The sequence below is a fragment of the Python bivittatus genome, unplaced genomic scaffold, assembly GCF_059951505.1.
Source record: "Python bivittatus isolate LINGU-HERP-01145 unplaced genomic scaffold, Pbiv_v1 ctg000020_np1212, whole genome shotgun sequence".
NCBI classification, from domain to species: domain Eukaryota; kingdom Metazoa; phylum Chordata; class Lepidosauria; order Squamata; family Pythonidae; genus Python; species Python bivittatus.
Window position 1 is genome coordinate 42,934,470 of NW_028277030.1, and position 27,574 is coordinate 42,962,043.

At 36.4% G+C, this 27,574-nt stretch overlaps 1 protein-coding gene across 2 annotated transcripts in view; it reads left to right on the top strand.

Moving 5' to 3' along the window:
• RIMS1 (regulating synaptic membrane exocytosis 1) overlaps positions 1-27,574 on the top strand; it is a 256,269-nt gene that overhangs the window by 138,161 nt on the left and 90,534 nt on the right. Inside the window, exons 6-18 of one of the 2 annotated variants that reach the window (XM_088137738.1) lie at positions 142-252; positions 4,846-4,945; positions 6,268-6,391; positions 7,825-7,871; positions 12,018-12,130; positions 13,371-13,501; positions 15,204-15,375; positions 15,481-15,637; positions 17,152-17,223; positions 19,692-19,848; positions 20,609-20,734; positions 22,539-22,601; positions 26,514-26,603. In XM_088137738.1, the coding sequence (XP_087993864.1) occupies positions 142-252; positions 4,846-4,945; positions 6,268-6,391; positions 7,825-7,871; positions 12,018-12,130; positions 13,371-13,501; positions 15,204-15,375; positions 15,481-15,637; positions 17,152-17,223; positions 19,692-19,848; positions 20,609-20,734; positions 22,539-22,601; positions 26,514-26,603 (1,463 nt within the window). The remainder of the gene's footprint in view (positions 1-141; positions 253-4,845; positions 4,946-6,267; positions 6,392-7,824; positions 7,872-12,017; positions 12,131-13,370; positions 13,502-15,203; positions 15,376-15,480; positions 15,638-17,151; positions 17,224-19,691; positions 19,849-20,608; positions 20,735-22,538; positions 22,602-26,513; positions 26,604-27,574) is intronic. The other variant, XM_088137735.1, reaches the window with a different exon arrangement.

The following is a 27,574-nucleotide window of genomic DNA, read 5'->3' on the forward strand; positions in this document are numbered from 1 at the left end:
TTCTGGAGATAACAAGCAATTTAAATAATGAGTATAAATAATAAAAGTAAGTGATCATTATAAAAGTAGAGACCTAAAGTCTTTACCACAAAAACAGTTTTTCAATTCATTTGCTTTCCTTTATTTATATATGTGTAACAGCATCCTGTAACTTGGCAGCCATCTAAAGAGGGAGATCGGCTAATTGGTCGTGTTATTCTCAACAAGAGAACAACTATGCCAAAAGAGTCAGGTGCATTACTGGGACTCAAAGTAAGTGCCTTGGAGACTATACCATAAACTTATTTCCATTAATCCTTTGTATTAAGACTGACCACTGGCCAAAATTATGAAGTTTCCTTAGCAGGATTTTAAAGTAGTCTATAATTCAAATAGGACCTTGAGATGGAAAAGAAGAAACGGAAGTTAAACTACTCCACACTTCTTAATTTTTAAGGCTGAATTCACACAACATGCATGGCTAAACTGTACTTTGCCAATTTGTGGCTCCATGTATTGTGTGACCCAAACAGTGCAGTTAAGTTATTGTGCAGTGTGTTGTTGAAATCCATGCAATTGGGTTAATTCAGTGAACCGTGCTTTAATTAACAATTGGTTAGCATTTTGGTTGAACATACCCTAAATAGTAAATGGAAGCTGATCCAGATAATGATCTTTTTAGCATTCTGCCTCTTCAGAGTATTTAGGATAGGTACAAATTGATTTATAATTCCTAGATAGCCAGTGGTTAGGTCAGTAACCACTCGTGAAATTTCTTTTCCTCCATGAATTCCTAGTTTTTAGAAGTATATATGTACGTTCCAAATTCCTTGTCATGTAAAAGGAAAATTAAGTTAGTAAGGGTACATCTTGCCACTTTTAATAGCCAATCACATTGAATGCTGTGTTCTTCTGATTGTTCATAGGCTGAGTCAGGAGCCAGTGATTTCTCTTTGCTGTCTTTCTAGATCCTCAGCCAAGTTGTTTGAACTCTGCCTCTAAGAAGACCTGGTAGAAAGGGCTAGATTACTGTAGCAGTCATTAGCTATACGATATCCTTTCTGCCTACAAAGAATGACAGGAAGTATGAATGGCAGTTAACATTGTCATGTACCATGACTCTCATCCTAAAAAAGAATACATCAGTATAGGTGTATTTTACTTTTGGAGTCAACCATACTACAGGTTCCAAGGTTTAGGAAAATTATGTCAAACTTTCCATTGCTATTTGTGTTCCTTAAACATCAGCTTTGAAAGGTGATAGAACTCAATAGTGGAAAATATTTTAGTGCTCAATGTTGAAATATTGAGATAGTAATGTTCGCTGAGCTTGGTTTTTTTCTTGCAAACAAACAACTCCACTCAATTGTGTTGCTACCAGGGACCCCAACATACAATTTAACCAAAAAACTCACCAAATAGCTTGATACCTCGTAGATGGGAATGAACATGCAATTTCAGTGCCTTGAGAAAATTAAAGACTTAACAATTAAGGAAGATGAAATCATGATCTAATTTGATATCACAACATTCTTACCTCCATAGATTCGAAACTGTCAGAATAATCCATTGAAGCCTTACTATATAAAGCATCAAACCTGGCCAAGCATACAAAAAGGGAAAAAAGCTAGAATCATGGACCATTGCCTCACCACATACTTTGGGTTTGATGGATAGATACACAAACAAATCAGAGGATATACAAACACCACAGGAGCAATCTCTACAAAGTTTCTTAAGGAACCCCCCAGATCTAACAACCACAGAAGAGAGAACAGGAATTATTTAGAACATACAATGTAAAGACTGTGAAAGTCACTGTCAGAAGATTAACAGAATGCATAGACGTGAGGAAAATGAGGAAAATATATCTTTGGGTGACTCTTCGGGTGAAAGAAGCAAGTTTTTAGAGGCCTTACATGAATGGGATCACCTTAATAAAATTGAATCATAAAGGAATGTGCAGCACCCTTGAAGCTGACATGAACTAGGCTGATTGTAAACCCCTTATCACAAACACCCACATAGCAAGAGAGGATGTCTTCTTCCTGGCAGTTGGCACCTTGAACAATTTGTTTCTTCCCTTCTGACACTATTGCTTTCCTTATAGATAGCAGTTGTTCCATCCTTGTAGATAGCAGTCAAGAACAGGGACAGAAAGTAACTTGAGAAGTATTGCTCATTTAGGTACTGTATGCCTGCATCATCATATGAATATGTATACGTGTGTGCTCTTTTCCCTTCCCCTTTCTTGTAGAACTGTATAAATATCAGGGTATCCATTTTGCCTACAGGGGAGTGTCTCCCACTAACCTTTGGTGGGGTCCCCCTCCAGTACGTACTGCCTAATAAACACTGCAGTGAAGCCTTGATTATTTTGCCTTTGTGTCCTGCGTTTTGATTCCACACATGAAACCAGGAAGCAGTCAGAAGACATGATGTAAATTCTTTAATTTCACAACACATAGACAAATTGAACCATAAATTCAACTGGAAAACTGTAAGTATTTTAGATCAAGCCAAATCCATGAATTCAAGAGAATTCACAGTAGCTTGGTGTTCTGATACATCAGCCATTAGCAGACACATAGAGACAAACCTAGTATGCAAACTACTTTAAAAAGACAGCAAAGGCCCCGGGCATATTCTCCCTCCCTATCACACACCAAGCAATCAACATGTACAGTACTATGCAAAAGTTTTTGGCAAGTGTGAAAAAATGCTGTAAAGTAAGAATGCTTTCAAAAATATATATTGTAATTGTTTATGTTTATCAATATACAAAATGCAAAGTGAGCAAATAGAAGAGAAACCCAAATCAAATCAATATTTGGTGGGACTACCCTTTGCCTTCAAAACAGCATCAATTCTTACACTTGCACACTTTGTACACTTGCACAAAATCAGGGATCTTGTGGGATTAGAGTCAGGTGTATGATTAACCAATTATACCAAGCAGGTGCTAATGATCATCAATTTCATATGTAGGTTGAAACACAGTCATTAACTGAAACCGAAACAGCTGTGTAGGAGGTTTAAAACTGGGTGAGGCACAGCCAAACTCTGCTACTAAGGTGAGGTTGTGGAAGACAGTTTCATGTCACAGGTCATACACCATGGCAAGACTGAGCACAGCAACAAGACACAAGGTAGTCATACTGCTTCAGCAAGGTCTCTCCCAGGCCAAAATTTCAAAGCAGACTGGGGTTTCAAGATGTGCTGTTCAAGCTCTTTTGAAGAAGCACAAAGAAATGGGCAACGCTGAGGACTGAAGATGTAGTGGTTGGCCAAGGAAACTTAATGCAGCAGATGAAAGACACATCATGCTTACTTCCCTTTGACATTGGAATATGTCCAGCAGTGCCATCAGCACAGAACTTGCAGAAACCAGTGGGACCCAGGTACACCCATCTACTGTCTGGAGAAGTCTAGCCAGAAGTGGTCTTCATGGAAGAATTGCCACCAAAAAGCCATCCTTCCGACATGGAAACAAGGCTAAGCGACTCAACTATGCACGAAAACATAGGAACTGGGGTGCAGAAAAATGGCAGCAGGTGCTCTGGACTGATGAGTCAAAATCTGAAATATTTGGCTGTAGCAGGAGGTAGCTTGTTCGCTGAAGGGCTGGTACAATAATGAGTGCCTGCAGGCAAGAGAGAAGCATGATGGAGGTTCCTTGCAAGTTTGGAGCTGCATTTCTACAAATGGAGTTGGAGATTTGGTCAGGATCAATGGTGTCCTCAATGCTGAGAAATACAGGCAGATACTTATCCATCATGCCATACCATCAGGGAGGCATGTGATTGGCCCCAAATTTATTCTGCAGCAGGACAATGACCCCAAACATATAGCCAATGTCATTAAGAACTATCTTCAGTGTCAAGAAGAACAAGGAGTCCTGGAAGTGATGGTTTGGCCCCCACAAAGCCCTGATCTCAACATCATCGAGTCTGCCTGGGATTACATGAAGAGACAGAAGGATTTGAGGCAGCCTACTGTGGTTAGTTCTCCAAGATGTTTGGGACAACCTACCTGCCGAGTTTCTTCAAAAACTGTGTGCAAGTGTACCTAGAAGAATTGATGCTGTTTTGAAGGCAAAGGGTGGTCACACCAAATATTGATTTGATTTGGATTTCTCTTCTGTTTGCTCACTTTGCATTTTGTAAATTGATAAACAATTACAATATATATATTTGAAAGCACTCTTACTTTACAGCATTTTTTCACACCTGTCTAAAACTTTTGCACAGTACTGTATATCAGTGAGAACCAAAACAATAGGCAGAAATACTCTAAGATGAAACAGTGCAGCCAACCAACCCAGATAGGGCAATCAGAAACAGGCACACATACAACAACCTTGATTAAGATCAGTCAGACAAGCTGCCATACATAAAAAGCCAGCAAACTCCACTACTGTGAGTCAAAACACTGATGATGCTATTTGTTTGTTTACTTGATTTGATAGCCACCCATCTTACCAGCTGCAGCTCTGGGGAGCAAACAAAAGGTTAAAAACCAACAGAAACATTACCTAGTTTGGTAATGCAATATTTGCAAAAAACAAGCTTAGTGATAGAAATGTTCATGGGTGATAAATTGAAGTAAATAGATAACTTCCACTTCTACAAGCATATATACCTTTAGGGTTCTCAAGCTGACGTCTTTGCAAGTTGCATAGTCACATGAATATGGATCTCTTAAAAATCACATAAAGTATCAATTTGGGACAAGCAATTATTTTCCTTTGAAAGATGCAAGGTTTTGTGGTATATATAGGTAAAAGGCATTGAACTGAATATAGATTCCCATTATTTTAGTTAAAATATAGTTTGGTATTCTGAAAGGTGGCATATCTATTTTCAGGTTGTAGGAGGAAAAATGACCGATTTAGGACGACTTGGTGCCTTCATTACCAAAGTAAAGAAAGGTAGCTTGGCTGATGTGGTGGGACATCTAAGAGCAGGTATCTCAGTTATGGGAATGATTTTGTCTTAATATTCTCAACATTTGTATAGTGCTGCTGTTATGTACTATATTTGCAGTTTCAGTGTATTGTTCCCTCTGTAAATATTTCAATCTAATGCAATGGGGGCAATGTAACGGTTATCTATTCCAGCTGAACACAATTATATTGGTTAAAATGTCTTTATTAGTGCATAGATGGACTTTAGAAGCACTCTGTACACAAAGATAAGTTTCACATATGCTAAAACTATTTTTATCATGTATAAAGTTACTATGTCTCTAACAGTATATAGATTTTACTTATATTTGATAGAAAGGTATAAAGAACTTAAAAGATTTCTGTATAATTCAGATATTGATAATAGTATCAGTTTATGTGAACAAAAACCAAACCTTAATTCTAGACTAATTTCCATGAACTTCAGATGAAGAGACATGCCTGAGACTCTTTGTAACATTGGCTGTATACATCTGCTAATGACCAAGGGTGCCTTTCTGTAAACCAAAACTGTGGAAGTGTCAGATTTTACTATTATTTTTGAAATAGAAAAAAAACTTGGCAGAGAGAAGGAAATGACCTTCTCTACACCGGAGATTTGTTAAAATGAATAATGGGAAGCATTGCAAGTCCAGGAGCTCTGTAAAACATTTGTTGGACCAAAGGAAGGAAACCATCAGGTTTTACCTTCAGATAATAATAAATCAACAAACCGTGTTACAATGGAAGTATGCTGCATTGCACGCTAATGTCAAAGTGGCTAAGCTGCTCACAGCCTGACATAGAAAAAAATCTGAGACTTCCTGAGAACATTGAATATTAAAACCACTTGAAAAGTTTCAATTTTCAGCTGAGCTCTTGAATGGATTTTAATTTTTCTCATGCTGCCTGACTAGTCTTGGCTGGCTAGAATATATACTGTAGATTATACTGATTAAGAAGGGCTGGTACTAGCACTGAGAGAGGAGGGATGGTAGCAGCGTTCTTCCTCTTTAATGGCACATGCTGTGTTCCAGCTAGCAATACTGGCCCCATTGCATGCTGGCATGTGTGCTAGCAGAATTGGGTGATAGCCCACTTGAAGTGAATTGGGCTTCTTGACATATTTCTGCCTGGCCAGTTCAATTCTGGTGACAGCTTAGTGTTTTGATATCAGAAGTATGTTCAAGAAGAGTAATTTTCTGTTGCAAAGTTTTATTATCTCTGAATTTACATCCACAGATCTAGCCTAGAAAATAAGCTAACAATTTATATTTGTCCATGCATATATCTCTGGGTGTGAAATCATACAAAAGAAAGTATCCTTTGTTTTTAAATTCCAGGTGATGAAGTTCTAGAATGGAATGGTAAACCACTTCCTGGAGCTACAAATGAAGAAGTTTACAACATTATTTTAGAATCCAAATCAGAACCTCAAGTTGAAATTATTGTTTCAAGGCCTATTGGGTAAAGTTTGCTTTGCAATTTCTTTTTTAGCCCCTCCCCCATCATAAATGCAGGCATACACATATAATATGCCCTCACCCCCTCTAGGGTAGACTACTACAATGTACTATGCCTAGGGCTGCCTTTGAAGACTATCAGGAAGCTGCAGCAAAACCTAGCAGCCCTCTTGTTGATGGGTGAGGGCCACCATAAGCATATACCATCAGTGTTGCCTATACTACATTGGCTACAGATAGTAACCAGCTGGTTATTATTATCTGTGCGGCCCTTAATATCTTGCTCCCTGAATACATTCAGGGTTATCTCCTAAAAAACTACCCAACCAGTTAGGATGTTGAGGATTCCCCCCTCCCCTTTGAAGTCTGTGGAGGGCAGTCAGGAGAATAGGCTTTTCCATGATGGCTCCACTCCTTTGGAATTCCGCACCCACTCCTCTGTCATTTAGGGCTTTTAATTCTTAGATTGTTGTCATCACTGGTTGCTGGGAGGGAGGACTATTTTACTTATTGCTCTTTTAGTATTTGTTCTATTGTTCTTAATGTAATGTTTTAAAAGGCCAGCAGTCTTTCAAAGTCCATAAGAATGGCATTTAAATTACATTAAAGGCAGGATCATATCTATGATCTTTCTGAATTCCTGTGTAACAAAAGTTTCTCGGGTTCTACACAGCCCAGATGATGTCATACATGTTAATGGACAGTGGTAAAAAATGCCATGAAGTTTAAAGCCTGGCAAATCCTAGTTTCAGGGTGGGTAAAGTCATTTGGAATTAAAGGTAAAAAGTCCTGCAGTGTATACTTCAGAAGTCTTTCTGGACTAAAGAGCAGTATGACATAAATGAAGTTAGGTGTGTTTTAAGTTTCCATGTATATTGTAACATGATGCATTTAAAAAGGGGGATTATGTTTGTTTGCTTAACCATTTCCAAGTTTCTTTCTTCTCTCTCTTTATTATTATAAGATTTTTCTGTAGGTTTAATTCAGCAAACTCCTTCAGGTGTGTGTATAAAAATTTCTAATGAGTTCAGTCCTGTTCCTTCCCCAAATTAGTATTATGTAGTCTCGCCTTTCTCCTCTCCTCTTTATTTTTTCCTGTTGTGTGATGGTGAAATATTGTAGACTGACCACATAAATACAATGGTGTTCACATTGAAGTTGCTGTTTATATCATCATTGCCAAGAGATATGAGTTCCCACCTCTCTTAAGAAATTGAGCAAATCATTGCAATAAAAATAACTGTCTAGCAAAGATATGTCAAAAACTTTAAGTCTGGGATTTTTTAGATGTTTTTTTGAAACTAAACCCTCAGTTTTATTAAACAGCATTGAGTAAATAATCATGTATATGGATTGAAAATTAGTTTATAGGATTGCTCTGTGGAACAGCTGGCACTTCAGGCATTTCAAAATGTTCTGTATGCATGTATATTTCAGTGACATTCCAAGGATTCCTGAGACTTCTCATCCTCCACTAGAGTCGAGTGAGTATTGACTTTGTTCCAGCTGCTGAGATTGAAACGATGTTGATTCATAAGATGTCATTCAGTATTATTCAGTTTTCCCTCCCCCCACGGCTATTTTTGATAGTGACGCTGTATATACTTTATTCATGCCAAAGGATAGGCTGCAAGACTCACACTAAAATACATGGGACAATAAGTAGCAGTAGCTGATACTACCAGGGAGACCATTCACAATGTCTGACCCACCATAGAGATACCAGCTCGTCAGCTGCAGTCATATCACAAGATTGTGGCATGCCTACCTTTTGAACTTCAAGAGCTGCCAAAATATACTGCTTGATCATACAAATTCACTTAATTATTCAGTTTGGTCTATTTTTCCCCAGGCTTAAGCTGTAATCATTATGAGAAATGGGATTTTTTCTCCCATCTCTCATTGTATGATGACTTCCATGCAAAAATCCCACCTTGTATTAAACCAAAGTTTTGTGAACTACAGAGTTCTGGTTTAATGTTGGTTTTCAAACCCAGAAAAGAAGACATCATATGGCTTATTTTTCCATTTTGTCATCTGAGGTTAAGTCCAAGTTCTGCCATTGTAGGCATAACACAGTGAATTCTGGCTGAATATAAGCTAGATTCTTTGTAGGAAAGCCAATGCATAACGTTTAGAGGAGTAAAGAGTGAATTATCAACTTTAATATTAATTCCTGATTGTATAGCTAAGGAAGCAAAATAAACAATGACTGGTGAAGTATGGGGTAATTGTCCAAACTAAACAATTATATCTTCTGTGCTGTGATGGTTTTATATAAAAATGGAGCTTTGATGAAGGTGATTTTTCTGCATAAGAAAATATCACGTAGAGTTTTTCTCCACAACTGGTTCATTGTTACAAATATTATGAATCCCTATCAAACACTGAACTATTCCACAGCAGTTTCTGAATTTTATTGTTTAATATTATTATTATTCTTTGATTACCATATCCTCTTCTTCGTGTTCTCTGTACATTACACATGTATGTAATGTAATGGTGGCTAACCTCACTGGAATCTTTAGGCATGAACCATTCCATCCAGCATTCATGCTCCTCAGTGTGGTTTCTATTTAGCCCTTCCATTTCCTTTCTAGCTCCACAATACTGACATTATCAGGATTCTTGATGAGGAAAAATTTCTCCTCAGGGGCTTCTGCAGCAAGCTGAGATTTCATCACAATAACAATATACAGTATACATCATGAGGGAAGCTTCCTTCCTTACTTATAAGGACAAAGGTTCTTATTATTTCAAACATAAATAATGTTTTGAAGTTTAAATGTTGTTGATTCTGGGGCATCTCTGATCATAGATTTCTTCCAGTGGACAGATTATAGCACCTATTTACCATATTAAACAAAGGCAGAGTATAGACATGGCTTTAGAATTGACTGTTTACCAGCTATTACACTTGATGGCTTCTATAATTATTGTGGTAGCTCTTCTCGGATTGAGAGTGTGGCCTTATAACACTGATTCCTGGGGAGATTTTCTAACATACATTCAATTCCATATTCCATAGCAGGTACAATACTTTCTGTGCTGCTGGAAAACCTCCTACTATCTCAGCTAGGGTTGTTTTTGCCTTTCCCCAATTCTAGTTCACACTGTGACAGTGGTTGCCTTACTGGCAGGTTGGGGACCGTGCGTGTAGCTGCCATCCATGAGCTTTCCACTATAAATTCTGGAACTCTGTCTGTCTGTCTGTCTGTCTGTCTTAGAAGGTCTCAGAGGCCTTTGAATGCATTCTTCAGGATCATCTAATTAACAGTGTGTCTAACAATATTGGAATAATTTTTCAGGTAAACAAAGGGAGTGGGACTGATCCTCTATATTGCTTTGTCCATCCATGAAATGCTTAAGACAATGGATCTATTGTCATATCTTTTCATTGCAGTTCTTGAGGCAGGCAGTGCTCTGAGCAGAAACAGCAGTTGGTGCCACTAACAGATAGTGCACCCAGGAATAACTTGCCATCCCTTTTGTTGATGAAAGAAACCTAAGATTGCCCTCTTTCCCATTCTGATCAATGCTTAATACATTTACCTCCATTTCAGGGAGGGAGCTGGAACTGATTATCAATCCTTGCAGCATGCTTTTGCTCACTTTTCAACCAATTTTTCTCATGTGTTGTCCCTGAAATAACTAGTCATTAGGATAGAAAATAGTTTATGGTGTCTTATCTGCTTCATACCAGCACCCCATGGCAGCCACAACCACCTTCTTTTACAACTCTCATCTGCCTGTCTCATTACTGCCTCTAATGCCTCCCCTCAAGGCAGGACTTTCTGATCTGAAACCAAGAGAACATTTTGCCAACTAGATCTCAGATGCTGCACCTGACAGTATGATTCCTGCCTTACAGATCTTCCCTTTTTCCCTTCCCTTCCCTGTAAATACATTAAAGGTGGCACACAAACCATCTATTTGATGTTCCAGTGCCTTAAAATTGAGATATTATTTCAAGTTTGTTTCTTGTCAATGGTCCTTACTGTTCTCATTGACATCACATTTGAATTCATAGCAACAGTGGACCTCAGCGTCTTACCATCAGTGTTGACTTTTGGTAGCAGTGATTTCACTTCACCAAACTAGAGAGCTCTTCACCCTATGGGTTGACCATAGACACACACTGGATTTTTCATAAAGGGTAGGGTCAAGTTGCAATCTGATAATGGCATTTTTATCTGAAGTTGTTTAGGACTCTTACTTAAACCAATCTACCTCTCTCCTGACCATTTTTACTTTTCCTTCCTTGCCTATAAATGCACCATCCACTAACTGGATGCCTTCATGCTCCTTGCATTTTGCCTGGACCTTGTAAAAACCTTTTATGAGTTCTTTTAACTGTTTCTTATTCAGCCTTAGGAAAGAGTGGCCCGTGTTCTCACAATGTTTGCAAAGGGGATTATGGAGGAACAATATCTTGCTAGCAAGATGGCGAAGATCTGTCTTAAAGGGTTCATTAACACTCAGAGAGAGGTCTAGCTTCCTCCACTGCCTACTACTTCACAAATCTGTAAAGCTGCAACTTGCTCCAAACCATCAAATTTATTGGGTACTATCACCTCAATATTCAAGCCTGAACAGATGTTCTTTAGTTGAATTGTCCCAATTTTTGAGGCTGATAGAGTATTTTTCCATTTCCAGTTGGTAAGTATGATATTCATCTGTATATGTGATGCACAGAGATAATGAAGACGATCCAGTTACTTACCTGTAATTGTGGTTTTCTTGAGCAATTAACGGTGCATTCACATAACCCATCATGTTCTTTACTACAGGTACCTACTGTCTTGGCTGCTACAGCAGCCTCATGGAGAACTGATGGGAAAAATAAGGATGCTCACTGGGTAGATCACTTCCTACCTAAAAATCTGCCTCAGCTCTGGAAGGTTCTAGAAACAGTTCTATGCAGGCACATCACCCAGATATGTGAATGTAGTGATGACTGCCAAAGAACCACAGTTATAAAAAAAACAAGCTATTCTTCCCTCACCATACAACTCTAGTGGCACAATTACTGGTCATATTACAAGTGAGAAATAATTCCAGCAACAAATACTCTTTCTTTTTATGAGGCTTACTTTATTTTTAAAGAAACTCCTTATCACTCCCTATCTTTTGAAGAAGAAATGCAAGTATTTCTCTACCGTAGTCTTTTAAAATCTACTATACAGTATCATGGCTTTCCTCCTCTTGTAACAAATATATCTCCTCATTATGTGTGGACTACAGTAAGTGCAAAACATCACACTAGAGCAGTTACGTTTGATTTTTCCTTGACTGATAAGTTTCAAAAGCTATCCATGTACTTAACATTGTTTTTACAGGTATTCAAAACTTAATGTAGCATATTTTTGGCATTTCTAAGTATTTCTAAGTGCTTTTATTCCCTTTTTCTTGTCCTTCTCTTTCCTTCTTTTTTATTTCTACCTTTTTTATTTTTTATTTTTTATTTTTTGTGCAGATAGGGCAAAAAAGGAAAGAACTTATTTTATTTCTGTCTTTATTATTGCTGTTATTTTGGCTAATATGCTCTTGTTATCCATACCTCATTCACTTTCAAGATGATTATCTTTCAGGTTTCTATTATTATTCTGTCTTCTTCATCTTCTTTCCAGGTTCTAGCTCATTTGAATCTCAAAAAATGGAACGGCCTTCAATTTCTGTTATTTCCCCTACTAGTCCTGGAGCTTTAAAAGATGCCCCACAGGTCCTACCTGGGCAGCTTTCAGTAAGTATAGAATTATGGTCATAGAAAACACATTTTATCTGTTTCCAGACTTGTTAAAATATTAATATTTGCATTCTTTGGAAAATGTTTGCTGTTGCAGGATCTTGCACTTTAACTGAACTTATGTGCATGCTTACAACACAGCATTAAAACATCTGATTGATTGATTGATTGATTGATTGATTATGTGCTATCAAGTCATTTTTGACTCCTAGCAACCATATAGATATTCTCCATGATAATCTATTCCTCAGAAAACATCTGGGCATGTAATTATAAAATAGGACCAACCCGATGCTATGCCAAAGGATAAAAAAAAAAAAATGTTCAAACTCACTCCTGCTATAAGAACTCTTCATAGTAGCCATTTGCCAGCCACTGACCTCTCTTTTACGCACATGTGCATACACAGATGCATGAGCACACACGTGCATGCACACACACACGCACATGAATGATGCTACATAATGATATTTAATTGCTCTAATGGGAGCTTGTTCCCCAGAAGCTCTTTTGGGAATGACAGTGTGCTGTCTTACAGAGCACTGAGTTCTTTGGGACAGGGAGTGGGTGTACAGAATGGCAGCTGATATGAAAAGCTGGCAAAAACAGTAAACTCAGACCCATCCTGTACAGTTTTCCTGCCTATTGCAGTCACTGAAGTGAACTCTCAACTTTCACATATTTGAAACTACTTTTAAAAATATGGTATAGTTGAATGTGTAAACCAGCTCAAGACTGGGCTGCTGGGTACATTGTACCTTGCACATTCAGATATTGATTCCTGCCTTCAGTTGTCCTCCTATAGAATCTAAATGAATAATCCTCTCCTGTTGTTGCTGCAGAACCTGCCTTTGAAGTGGAAATTGCATATAGATAACATACATATTCATTTATAGATTCATTTTCCATGAAGCTGTCTAATCCCACTTAAAAATAATCTAAGAGCCATTATAACATCCCATTTTTAGTGAATTCCATAGATTAACTATAGTTTGTGTGGGAAAAGTTCTCCTACTTTTTACTTATCAGATTTCCTTTCAATCAATTTCAGCAGATCAAGATCTTTTAGTTGAATGTGGCATATTACAGATAGGGTTTAATGTGAAGAAGAATTAGTTTCATTTTTTCTATTTTTAAATGAATGTATTGTTACTTTAACAGTCTCCAAGACTGGATAAAAATGAACCCAAACTGATACATTTTTATTGATAATTTAGAGTTATTTTCAATATTTTAGGTTAAACTATGGTACGATAAGGTGGGGCATCAGTTAATAGTGAATGTTCTTCAAGCAACAGATCTGCCACCTAGACTAGATGGACGACCAAGAAACCCATATGTGAAAATGTACTTCCTTCCAGACAGAAGGTAAGACTTGAAATGAAAAATCATACTGTACTGCCTGAAGCACTTCAATTAAGCCCTATAGTTAGTGAAATTCATTGCAGCTTCCATACTACTCTTCTCTGTGAGCTGTTAGTGGCCAGTTTTGATGCAAACCAGAATCTGTTTCTATAACAACATCAAAAGTTATTCTGGTCCAAAGAATGATATACTATTTTGGCATATCTTCTATTCTAGAACAGTGTTTCTCAACCTTGTCAATTTTAAGCGTGCTGACTGGGGAATTCTGGGAGTTGAAGTCTGCACAGCTTAAAGTTGCCAAAGTTGAGAAACACTGCTCTAGAATAATCAATCTTTTGCTCCATATCCTTACCAGTCTAGTTTTTTCCCACCCTGTATTTCTCTCACAAGCAGAGGCCAGTTGTTTGCAACATTAGCTTCAAATGTCAACATCTGTCTTATATCAACAACTTGCTAAATGGTGTGCAATAGGATATTTTTATTTATTTATTTATTTATTTATCATATTTGTCACCGCCTATCTCATTGAAACGATTCTGGGTGGTTTACAAAACAGTTAAAATCAATTAAAATTGCAATATACAATAATCTTAATAAATAGAAAATAGAAAATATTCTGAAGGACCTGCACTAGCTGCCAGTTATTTTCCTTGATCAAGCTATTACTTACAAACTTTATGCCAAAAAGTAGCATAGAACTTGGCTATCTAAGAGGTGTTGCTTTTCTTATTATTAATGTATTTATATTTATTATTTCAATTTATATGGCTGCCCAATTCAAACACTTGGGTGGCTTACAGTGGCTAAAAAACTATATAAAAGAACAAACAGCAATATAAAAAAGAAAAAAAAACCAGAAAAAAAACATATAACACAATCAGCAGCCAAGGTATTTGAATTTGCTCAGTCGGGCAAATCTTCTAAAGATACCTTCCCTGTAAAAGTACACTTTATAATATCTCTCATAAACTTTGGAATAAATTTCTTTTGAAATTGAAATTGACTCCCCATTTTTTTTTCCTTTCAGGAATGTTATCAAGATACATCTTTTTAGTTTAAGCTTTTGAGTTGTTTTAATGATTAATTTCATTGTAAGATTATTGCAGTTTTCGTTTCAGAAGTAATGTATTTATATTGTTAATGTTTTCACTGTGTTTTTAACTAATGTGTTCTGCATTTTATCCTTTTCTGTCAGCTGCATTGATCATTATTCTGTGGCAGGATGGTAGGGTATTAATCAATCATAAATGATATATCAATCATAATATTTAACTTAGTAAATGGCTTGTGGTGGATAACAACTGTCACAATGGTCTCATTCATTTGTCTGTCTGTTGGTCAGCCACCTCACTTGCTTAGCTGTGAATCCAACCCCAGCAATCTTTTATAGTGTCCATTTCCAGCTCTGTTGTTGCCTTGCAGTGCTGCTGGGTTATTGAGTTTGAAGCTGCTAATCAGCTGAGTAGGGGTCTTCCCTCTGCCTCTTTTCAGAGAAAATGCCAGCAGAGGAAACTGTCAGCGCTGGAATAATTATTGTGAGCGTAGTTCCTCATGCTCTTAAGGACTGAGACAGAAATGTTTGTTTATTTATTTATTCATTCATTCATTCATTCATTCAATTTCTATGGCTGCCCATCTCAAACAAGTGACTCTGGGTGGCAACTGGATTTCTGATGACGATTTACGGTTACTTTTTATGTTTCAGTGATAAGAGTAAAAGGAGGACAAAAACAGTAAAGAAAAGCTTAGAACCCAAATGGAACCAAACATTTCTCTATTCACACGTGCACCGTAAAGATTTTAGAGAACGAATGTTAGAAATCACTGTTTGGGATCAGCCAAGAGTGCAAGAAGAAGAAAGTGACTTCCTTGGAGAGGTGAATGCGCATGTACCATCCTTGTATTTTAAATGTGGAATGGAATCTTGAAGTGCTTTATCCCTATTGTTAAACCAAGAGGAATCTTGCTATACTTCCTCATAGATTCTCATAGAGTTGGAGACTGCACTTTTAGACGATGATCCACATTGGTATAAGCTGCAGACCCATGATGAATCCTCACTACCTCTGCCTCAGCCATCACCTTTCATGCCAAGGAGACACGCCCATGGTGGAGAAAATTCCAGCAAAAAATTACAAAGTAGGTCCAGAATTCCCTTTTCATTTTGGTAGGACTTTTTGACTAGTAATTATGATGTAAAATGTATAAAGATTTAAGCAACTACAGTACATTCAGTAAAAAGTGTGCTTTTCAAAGATTTGCATCAACATTTAACACATACTTTCTCAGTGTTTTTATAACTTCCATAGTACAGTAGTATTTTTCGGCTGAAAATTGGGTTCATTAAACTCAGTGGGACTTATTTCTAAAGGGACATGCATAATATTGTGATTGTAGCCTTTGCAAAGACCAGACTTGGCTGTATTGCCATCATTCTGAAATCTGACAGGGCAAGAGGAGTTTTCCTACTTTCCCTTTAGAGGACACTTGGATACAAGAAATGGCTGCCAGGAGTGCAGTGTTGCTGCTGATATGTTCAGTAACTTTTCTTTTGACAATTTATCAATAGGATTCTCAATACTGTCCAACTTCATTACCTCTGAACTTTTTTCACTTAGGTTGTTTAGGCTCAGCCTTAAACATGAGAATGAAAAGAATGCCCATTTTGGCTCAGATCTAATTTATAGATACTCATTGATCCCATAATGACTAAAACATCAATCAGTAGTTTGTGCAGATAGACTATCATAAGATAGGTTCACATGTTGCACTAAGCCATAATGTGAATTGTTTGGGGTTTGGTTCAGCACGATGTGTTCATTTTGTCGTGGTAGTTTGCAGCCTCTGGGTAATGGTAGAGATAGGTGAGCAGCAGGCTGTATGCAGTATCTAAAGTCCTGTTTTTGTGATCTTCAGAGCCTACACTCCAGATACAATGCTGAAATGCTTTCATATTTTTACCCCCAGAATAAAGGGCCAAAATAGATATAATTAACTTATATTTTGTCTCTAATCCACCTAACTCCCCCAGAAGAGTCAACATTTTCATTCCTTCCCCTTTGATAGTATCACCATGTTCTCTCTAGACCATCAATATTGAAAAAAATGCTAATGAAAATGTGCCACTTCTGGCCACCAAACACTATCTAGAGATTACCACGTCACCTTATTTATATAAATCAATATACTATGGTTATTTCAGCAACATGTGGTTAAAATAAACCTATGGTTTAGCATGATGTGTGAACTTAACTAAGGATTTAACATCTGAGATGGACTTTTCATTTTTCCCTCCTGCTTACATCCAGAAAGCTTTTCATAACTGGCCATCATAAGATATATAGCAATCAAGTCATGTGAAATCAGATGTATGAGGTACATGTGGGAGCAGGTTCACAATAAATGCTGCAATCCAGTGAGTCACTGTGCTTTCACAATATGCTTGTGACTATAGCCAATACCAAAGATTAAAATGTGTTCTGATTCTAAGCCATTCTGCAATAGCTTTTTTTTACAATTATTATTATCTCTTTTTTTAGTTTTGAATGCATCCCATTTATTTGACTCTCCCAAATAATTTTTGCTTACACTTATTTTAACCCTTTCCAAAAGTACCAAGTATACAGGTATCTATTTGCCTTACTGTTGCACAGGATCTCAGCGAATCAGTGATAGTGACATCTCAGATAATGAGGTTGATGATGGTATTGGAGTAGTTCCTTCAGGTGCGTGGGTGAAGAGCATGGTCCTACATCCCTTGCTTCATCTTCCCTATCCTTCTCCTCTTCCAAGTTTGAATTCTCTAGATTTTTGGAAGACCCTGAGTTGGGAGATCATGTTTTCCAGAAAGGTGCATGATGTATTGTTCCATGGTGACGCACTGTAAAATGTACACCAACCTTTATTTATTTCTTAATTAAAATTAATCTTCCATTCCGCTATATCTACAGTGCTTGGTAACTGGCAACTGTTTGTTGCCATGTTGATATTTAATGTTGATATTCAAGTTTAAGCAACTAATAAATCTGTTTGTACATAATCTAGGAATTTCATGGGTCAAGGATCCTTTTTAAAATAAAAGATAATGCAAAAATATTATTCAAATATATAGCTCAAATATAACACCCACTTAATTTGTTCTTGTTTTCAGACTAGACGGGTGCACCATGGAATATATTGAAAATGCATGGCTGTATATAGTGCATGAAGCATGGCTATATATTTTATAACTCTTACAAACATTCATTAATTTTCATTATCTTAAATATATACATAAAAGAAGATTCAAGCAATTTCTATGGAGAGACAAAGATCACAATTCTAGAAATACAGTGTTCAACATTATAGGAAGTGCTGCATATTTCCTGCAGCCAATCACAGCCTGAATTGGAAAGTCTGTTCAAAGTTTTTTTTAAAAGAAGCAACTTGACATTTCAACCAGATAATAAGCTATAATAAACAGTCTGAAAGATTTTTTAGTTATGCTTATTTTCTCTATTTGAAATATGGCTAGCTAGTACAGTAACCAGTGCTATTTTGGCTGGTATATATTAATACACATTATACTCAGTACAACAAGCGCAAAGCAGTCTATCATCATAGGCTCATTCTACCATAATTTTTAGAGGTGCTAATTATGTTAAAGAATGCAGTAAAGCTCTATTAACTGAAAGTCAAGAAGGATGCCAGAATAATAGCTAAACATGTATGTTGCCATTTTTCTTAAACAATAGTTGAACACCTCTCTAAATTAGCTCATTAACTTAAGGAATGGCACCTGAATAATCTCAGCTGTATTGTTATAATAATTAAGCCAGATGTTGTTACTTTTCGTAATACAGTACTGACCGTTTTATGCTTTCTGCCAGTGGCAACATAGATTATTGAATGAAAGCATATATTGTTTCCATTGTCTAATATATATGTTTAAAAATCCTTGATATTTTTTCAGATAGGGATGCATTTTAACATAAGTATAATTAAACAGAGAAAGCTATTTCATAATTTATATCATAAGCAATTATTTTATTCATGTCACAAGTCATCTTCCATTTCACAAAGCAATCACACAGAATTTATGAGAGAAGTGCGTGGAATATACTCTGGATGAGAAGAGCTCCTATAAACTCCCTTGTATCCCTTAGAATCCGAGGTTCTTTAAGGACCACTAATATTTAATTTATGTACTGTTCCTTCAACTAAAGGGTTGATTTAAGCAGCATGCTGCTATTTACAAGGCACGCTATAATTTAGCCAGCTAGCTTCCAAGCATTCATCCTAAGGACTTCGTTTATTGTATCCAGCCTTTTCTTCTTATTGTTGGAAGAGCTTGATTGTGAGCTGGTGTCTTCTCACCTTTTGAAAGATTTTCTTTTTGAAGTCCATTGGCTCATCGTGCTACCTGTGTATAGATAGTTCTTCCTAAAGAAGAACAAAATGTTAAAAAAAAAAAAAAGCCATGTGTGGCTTTTGCAGTTTCAGTGGAAAGCATCATTCATGTCTGCATTCATCTTGTAAGTTATGTGAATAATTTGCAGTCTTGATGGCATTTAGTTACAGTTTTCTTTGCCTATTGTTTTTGGGGTTTTTTTAATGTGCTAGGTCTAGCTAACAGTAGTTTGTGATAGTGATGGCTAAAAGTTTAATTCAGGGCAAAAGAAGTTCTACTGATATTTTCAGTGTTGAGCAGTACTTTCTTAAATGACTTTTATATCATATTCACATCATCAGGTAATATTTAACTGAAAGAGAAACCCAGGCTTCAATCCTAGAACAATTACTCATAAACTATTCTGTTGTTTGCAATAATTTTGGCAAGAGCATTATTTCAGTGTTGCAGCCAGAGATGTACAGATTTCATTTAAAAATACTAAAGAGTTGAAAAATTGACCATCCTAGCAATTAATATCTAATCATTATTTAGATATTATATTTGCTCCTTTTCATTTTTTCACCTCTGGGAATTTTTTAGTCTGCACGTAAATTCTTCTTACCTATGTTTATGCTTTTCCCTCCTATATATTTAAGTATAATGCTATTTGTTAGCCCTAGCTGCATGATATTTCTGGATTTTCACTGGTGAAATAACTACCTGAAAATTTTGTAATCAGCAAGAGATGCTTTCTTGAAAAGACTAATCTAGTTATTGCCATTTGTGACCTGAACTAACTTAATTTTGTTGCACTTTTACCAGTAGGCTATAGGTCTAGCACTAGAGAAAGTAAATCTGCAACATTAACTGTGCCAGAACAGCAAAGAACAACTCATCATCGTTCACGATCTGTATCTCCTCACCGTGGTGACGATCAGGGCAGGACCCGTTCTCGTTTACCAAATGTGCCATTACAGAGGTAAGGTTGAAAATGCAGCTGTTTTATCATTAACTCTAACCATTTATACAAAACTGAGCAATCCAGAACCCCACTGTTTCTAGCAGTGTGTAAATCTTTTCCACTGAATTCATCTGGATTTAAAAATGGGCAGTTGTAAGTGGGGCAGACTCTTGTGGTTATAGATATGTGAGGCTTATATTCACTTTGGGCACCTTCATACCAGGGGCCTCTGTGCTCCCTTTGACACAAGGGTGACTGTTGCCTCTGTAATGATCAATTTGTCATAAAGAGAATTATTAGTTTCTTGTGCAGTTCTCTCAATGACATAGTTAAGGCAACTCTTCATTCACTGTTTTCTAAACAAGATTATTCTATCAATGGATTAATGCATTTTATTTTTTGATCCCAATCATTTTGTCCTTATGCTCTCCTGTCAAGGAAGAAATAACTTCATTTACATATACAGAGCTAGCACTCTGGCCAAAATTTTGGTACATCAAGGAAATCTCAGCAGAATTTAGCAACTCTGTCAAGGGAAATTTTTCTGACACCACCAATTCACTGAACGAAATATTAATATTAATTATGTGCTGTCTGGAAAGTCTGAGAATGTTAGCCACAACACATCTGGAGAGCAAGTGGTTGTGAAAAGCTATTATAATGGACTGGATTATTTGTATTTTACATCCCTAGATCAGTATTCCTCTATTTGCATCAAAGTTATCAGACTTAAGAATTTTATATTTATATTTATTTGTTCATTTATTCTATAAACCAGGAGTTTAGATGAAATTCATCAAATGAGAAAATCACGTTCTCCAACTAGACACCATGATGCCTCCCGAAGCCCAATTGACCGCAGACCCAGAGATATGGATAATCAGTATTTATCGGATCAAGAAGGGTATGTTCTTTCATCTTAAGAATGTGCATTTCTATTAAAGTACTTGGGTAGCTTTGAAAATATTTATTGTCTAAAATAGATGAAAAAAATCATCATATTTGTAACAGCAGCAACCAAGTATCTGTTTCAGTCTTAAGGCAGCATTGAGCAATCCTTTTACCCACCCTTTCCAGACCTTTTCCAGCTTACTGAACTGTTGCAGCCACTGTGTCTGCTGACAGTTTCTCAAAAGACACCCTTTTCAACGCTTAAAGACCTTAATTCACTGGCTTTGGTACTGAACAGTTATATGGAACTGGACCTTGCAGGAAATAGCGCTCTGTAAGAACTGTGTTAAGAACTCTCTGAACAGAATGTGGGGTATTTGATGCTCTGATTTCTACAGTGACAGGACGATGGCTGCTGGACTTTACAAAAACAGCGTCCTCTGAAAAATCAGCAGCCATTTTAATAAACTGTGGGAGGACAGATAAGAAACAAGGGAGCATTCATCTCCCTCCATAGCAATCTCAGCTTTGTGGCTTGTTTGGGCATGCTTCTGTATGTGTACATCAGTAATTTTTTGTTAGAATTTGTAGGCCAAATGTGACATGTGGTGGCACTTTTGCAAATCTGATAGGGCGCAGCAGTTCAACCAACCAATTATATCAAGGACTTCACATCATACCTCCTCCTTTAATGCTTCCCTGGTGACAAGATTGGAAGGGGAACATTTATACATGATTCTCCATGTGGAATTTATGGAATAGCACTATTCCTTATCCTCCTTTGCAGTGTTTCAGTTTATATATAAAATATTAAATTGAATAGTTTTACTACTAAGATTAGTATAATTCTGTTGGATAGTATGCCAGTTGGCAGTGAATTATAAACTGACACTTTTTTCTCTCTCTGTTATTATTCAATTTATGTTGCTGATAAACTCTCCAAATACATAATAGTATGGTGGCATATAGATCAGAGTTTTGCTACTTCAAAAATGTTTAAATTCATCTGTCTGCTTAACATGATCTTTAATAGATTTTTTATAATGTCACAGCTTCATAAACAATTTACAAGCTTTACATGGTAACTTGACAAAATAATCTATTAGTTTTTTTTATGGTGGATTCATTTTTATATATCCAGATTTTTTAAATGTTTTCCTGTAACCTGTAGCTGTTTCTAACGAAGAAACGCTAGTCTGGACCAGGCTAAAATGTGCATATAGGAATTTTTTATAATGTATGGTGCCTTCTTTTTTTAAAAAAAGGGGTTCATATTTTACACATAGGCATTTACTATCAAGAATAGATGAAAAGAACCTTGAAAGCTTAACATTAAGTGTGTTACTAAGGCATTAAATTGCTAGGAATTTTTGAACTTCCCTAATTCTGTATTCTGAGCATTTTGTACTTATTTTAGTGAACAATTCACTTTCATTACACTTATTGACAATGTAAAATAGTAGAGAACCCTGCCAAATGTGACTTGAGAAACAAAACTTTCAAAGCCATTTTGGATGTTAAGGCTCAGTAGTGGGTAAATTTAGGCTGCTTAGAGAACTGTTGAAGCAAATTAGGTTTAATTGAACTAAGCCTTTATGTATGAAAAATTGGCCGAATATAGTGAAAGCTACTTTTTGCTGACATGTAAAAGGAATATTCTAATAAATTCTTCTTTAAGTTTGATCAAAATAACTATCTCAGTTCAGACTTTCTGGTTTATTTTGTGTTTTCATTTACATATCATGGCATAATTCATGCTATTTAATGCTTCATATTTATGTAACTGTTTCATTCATCGTCCAATCCTGTCTGCGCAGTGAGCTTCTTATGCTGCCCAGGGCAAAACGAGGAAGAAGTGCAGAGTGCCTACATACTACCAGGTAAATACAGGCATTTGGTAACTGAGCTTGCTTATGAATAGTTCTGGTGTATGTCTTTCACATCTTTTTTTATTTTAGAAGTCATTTTGTTTCCCTAGAAACTAGTATTCCTGTTAGTCCTATTGCAAATGAAAGACCGTCTAATTGTTAGTTACTTCTAAAAGTTTTCTTATACTGAAGCATCAGTGGATATGATGAGTAAGCTTAATGTATCCAAACCTGTGGATCTGAACAGCTGTTTCATATGTTTATATATCCTGTAATGTCTAGATCAGTGTTTCTCAACCTTGGCTACTTCAAGGCGGGTGGACTTATGCTGGCTGGAGAATTCTGGGAGTTGAAGTCTACCCACCTTGAAGTAGCCAAGGTTGAGAAACACTGGTCTAGATGATATAGATTCGGTTAGGAGAAATTTAATATCTAGCAATTCACCATTTGCAAGCACTGTAACTGTAAGCAAAAATAGGCCTTCAGATATACGGCAGGATTATTACTGTATGTTGCATGTGTTTTAATTATTTTTTTAGTTTTTTATTTTAGTTTGAATTTTCTGTTGTATACATACTGATAATTTCTGATGTAAAATTAAGTGCTCTTATCCATTGAGAGCCTATATGGACACAAGCACTCCCAATCATAGACAGAGCTCCTAGCTGGAAAAAAAAGTTTATCTTCTATTAGCAGAGGGCACAAAGCCACATGCACCATGAACTTCCATTCTATAGAAAGATGGCTGTTGTAGAAATTATATATTAGCATTCCATAACTTTATATTAGGTCATCAAAATTTCAACTCCTTTAAATTCTATCAATTTTTTGTTCCTATGTAATGCTCCATTGGCACAGATGCTCAAATACCAAAGGAGATTTAGGTTCGTGTGTTAATGTTGCTTAAATCAGGTTGTATTATCTTTATGTGGTGTATTGATAAACCAATACAGTTCCCCATGGAAGAAGCAAATAATGTTAAATCTGGACTATTGTGGGCTCCATCCATCCCTATCTACACTAGATTTTGACAAAGCCTGGAGTGAGATCATACAGGGAAGTTTCAACTTCAATGTACAGTACAAAGGGACAGACTTAACACCTCAGAACTCTGTTACAATGAGCTGGTATATTCACCTTTTACCATTCCCAAATATTTTAACTTTATACCTGTGCCCTCACACAGAGGGCACTCTCACTGTCACCCTTAGATGCTCTGCCTTCAAGAGTATTGACTGGGAGATTCAGTAATATCCCCTCTCCAGAGTGCTCATGCATGCTGAGATTGAAACGGCCATACGTGTACTTTCCAAATGCCCTATCTATCACTCTTGGCAGATGGAACTAGTCTCTCCCCTCATCTCAAATTATCCGGACCAGGCAACTGTGCATTTCTGATTAAACGATCAAGACCATGAAAGTGGCCAAATTCTGTACCACAACAATGGTGGTCAGAAACCATTGGATTTGACCCTAACACAGGCATACTTAACATTTGCCACAAATAGGCTTTTATTTTGCTTTCTTCTTTTTGGTCCATAACTGTAATTTCATTAATAAATCAATATCTGCCTTGGTGACATTTGCAGAAAGGCAGGATATAAAGAATGTAGCAGCAGCAGCCTCTTCCCCTAGATCCTGCAGGATGGGCCACATGTGAAACTTGCAGGGAACTTTCAAAAGCTTATGCTATTCACAGGAAAAAAAAAAAAAGTGGAAAGAAATCCTGGTAGACACACTAAAACAAAAAAAAAAGGCCCTCAGGCGACATGTGGAAAGCAGAGTATTATACACAAATCAAGTTTTCTAACCCCAAGGCAAGCACTGGCATTTAGGGAAGAATAACCCATCAGTACTTCCTCCTATAAGTAAATATGATTATACAATAGTAACAGAAGTGAGGGGTGTGTATATTGTTATTATTTTGTAAAGGTTTGCTGTTCTTTTGTGAAATTGAAAATCAGATGCCTAGACACTTCCCTCTATCTGATTCAGGCCATCCCTATAATTTTATTTTATTAATATACATACATACGTACATACATATTGGAAATATAAACTTTAGAACTATGCTAAAGCATGGGCAGTTGGAGAATGGGAAAAAAGCTCTCCTGAACAATTCAGTTGACTGTGAGTTGCTTTTTTTTTTCTTCTCTTTGATGCAGCACAACTTCAATAGGTAGAGTTTCAACTTTATTAAAATGTGCTATTAAAATATTTAACGGTACTTGCCAACAAACAGCAAATGACTTATATGAATGTTTTGCTGCATCATAATTTTAACATTTCATTAAGCACTGTTTCATCTCTGGCTATATATTTTTGTTTCTTGCATGGCTCTTTCCCCCTTCTTTTCTGTCACATTCAAGAACTTCTGTTAGGCACTATAAATCACTACCTCCCAAGATGCCTTTATTAGAGAATGGCACTTACTGGAATCTTTACAGGTAAGAAATCCATTGCTGTCACATTAAAGTTCTCACATAGAATTGAAGTTCTCACAATATACATTCCAGGGAAAAAAGAGATAATTTGTAAAGAAATTGTCAACCAGCCTCTCTCTCTCTCTCTCTCTCTCTCTCTCTCTCTCTCAAAACACACATCCACACTCTCTCTTAAATGCTTTGCTAGGTTGTAGTACCTAGCTTATTTGGCTGATCTATAGAAGCTAAGCAAGATCACTCCTCATGAGTACTCGGATGGGAGATTATCATGAAATATCAGGGTTCTATACTAGGCACAGAAGTAAAAAAATATACCAAAAGGACAATGGCAAGTCAAGAAAACTACGTGAAAGTGTCCATTACGTTGCCCCATGAATTGAGCATAATTTTATGTTTGCCTTATCTTCTTAGATAACAGTGTAGCTCTCTGCCCAGCAAAACAGCTCAGGTGCAGCTTGGTTAAACTTTAACCCCATTAAACTTTAATTGCCAGTACAAAACACATGTGCTACGTTCATTGCACAGATGACCAGGTTTGGGGCTGGAATCCTGAACATGCTTATCCAGCTCTGTGCCCTATTGAATAGAATGGGCTTACGTTCTTAGTTAATATTCCTAGGATTTTTATCATCATTCCAGTTTTCTCTCCTGATACTTGTACCACACTAACATTTTGGATATTTTGATTTGTATGTTCTTTCTTTCTTTCTTTCTTTCTTTCTTTCTTTCTTTCTTTCTTTCTTTCTTTCTTTCTTTCTTTCTTTCTTTCTTTCTTTCTTTCTTTCTTTCTTTCTTTTCCTGTCTGATTTGCATTGTTCGTGAAACTTACTTTTTTTTTTCTTTTTCATGTATTATTTTGAATTGTGAAGCTCAACCCTGCCTGAATATGTTAAGGCCAAATCAGTGCTTAGTCAGGATATTTCACTTCTTTCTAATTGCCTTAACTCACATGAATCAAGATTTAAAGGACTGAAGGTTAGGTAAGGTTTCAGACAAAGCATCTTTCCCTGTATTTATTTATTTAGAATAATTGTCTTCGTGGTAGAATATCTTTTTACTTCAAACCAATGGAATTCCATCATTTTGTGTTCTGGTTTTTCTTCAAAGAAATAAAGATACAGATATATTTATTTTGGTATTTTCCTTCCACTTTTTGTATTGGTATTGGCCAGCTTCATTATCCACTGCTGAGCTGTAATCTTGCTTACGAAAGCCAACGAATTGACTTCATAGGATGAGATTACAGTATTTGATACCACTTTATGAAACCAAATTTGGTTTTTTTCCTTTTCTATTTTTTGAACAATCTTCTTGCCATCTTCCATCCAACCTGTTCCATTATATCTCCATGACCCTATTGTGACTTAACATCTTATGTAGAAAGAACATTACTTTGATTTAATATCTAACATGGTTTTCCTTTCTTTGTTTTCTTTTTGTTTTTCTTCTCCTTCTCTTCCATTGGATGCACTGGCACTAGTGAACTGCAGCCCTCGCTTGACAGGGCTAGGAGTGCTAGTACTAACTGCTTGAAGCCTGATACTAGTTTGCATTCACCAGAACAAGAAAGGTATAAAAGAAAGACTTCTCAACTTCTTGTCATTTGTGCTGGTGATCCGTATTACTTTTGTTTCTTTTTCCGTATCAGCTTTATATCTGCTTCACTGATATTATACATGCCTGTTTTCATGTATGTAAATATTTGTTGACTCAACAGTCACAAACGTCATGCTTTTAACATGTTTGATGTGATTATAAGAGCTTCTGGCATCTTCAGCTCTCGTTCACAATTCTTTTTCACTCACGTTCTTGTTTGGTTTGTTTGGTTTTAATGTGTGCCATTGTCGTTGTTTGCAAAAGTCCTCGGTATGCTGATAACAACACTTCATTCACAATTGAGATAGTTTAACTGAACACTACTTTTGTTATTTCTCCTTCTGGCAAAGTGGGAACTGGTCCATGGAAGCTTGGGTAACAATAAATTTGTGTATGTTCAAAGTGTCAGAAACTTCTGTTGTTTTCACTTGACTGACAACACCCACAAATATTGTTAATGTTTAATATATTTAACACATGAGTTATAGATATTGCATATTCAGCAAAATGCCTATTAAAGATTAGAATCTCACTGAAAATGTACTTGAAAAGTGAGAGCGGGGATCCAATATTAGTGGCCCTTCCAACCGTTTGTCAGCAAAATTCTGGTTTCTACTAAAGGAAACGTACATGCAACTGAGCCCAAACACTACTGCTTCTGTTCATCACCTTTCATTGTGTTGTTCAACTACATTAGGAAATAGGGTTCACTTTTGAATGTTTGATTATATTTCTATTATATTTTTTCAATAGACTGGCAAAATACAATGTATTGATATTGATATAATTGTACCTACAGCTTTGTGGTTTGATGTTCCTTCATTTTAGTATGGAAATAATCTATGTTGACAGCATTTATTTTAACATTTTTGGTTTTATGGGACATGCAATACTGAATATAGAAAAGGACCATAGGTGAACAATTAGGCCAGTTTATATCTTGAA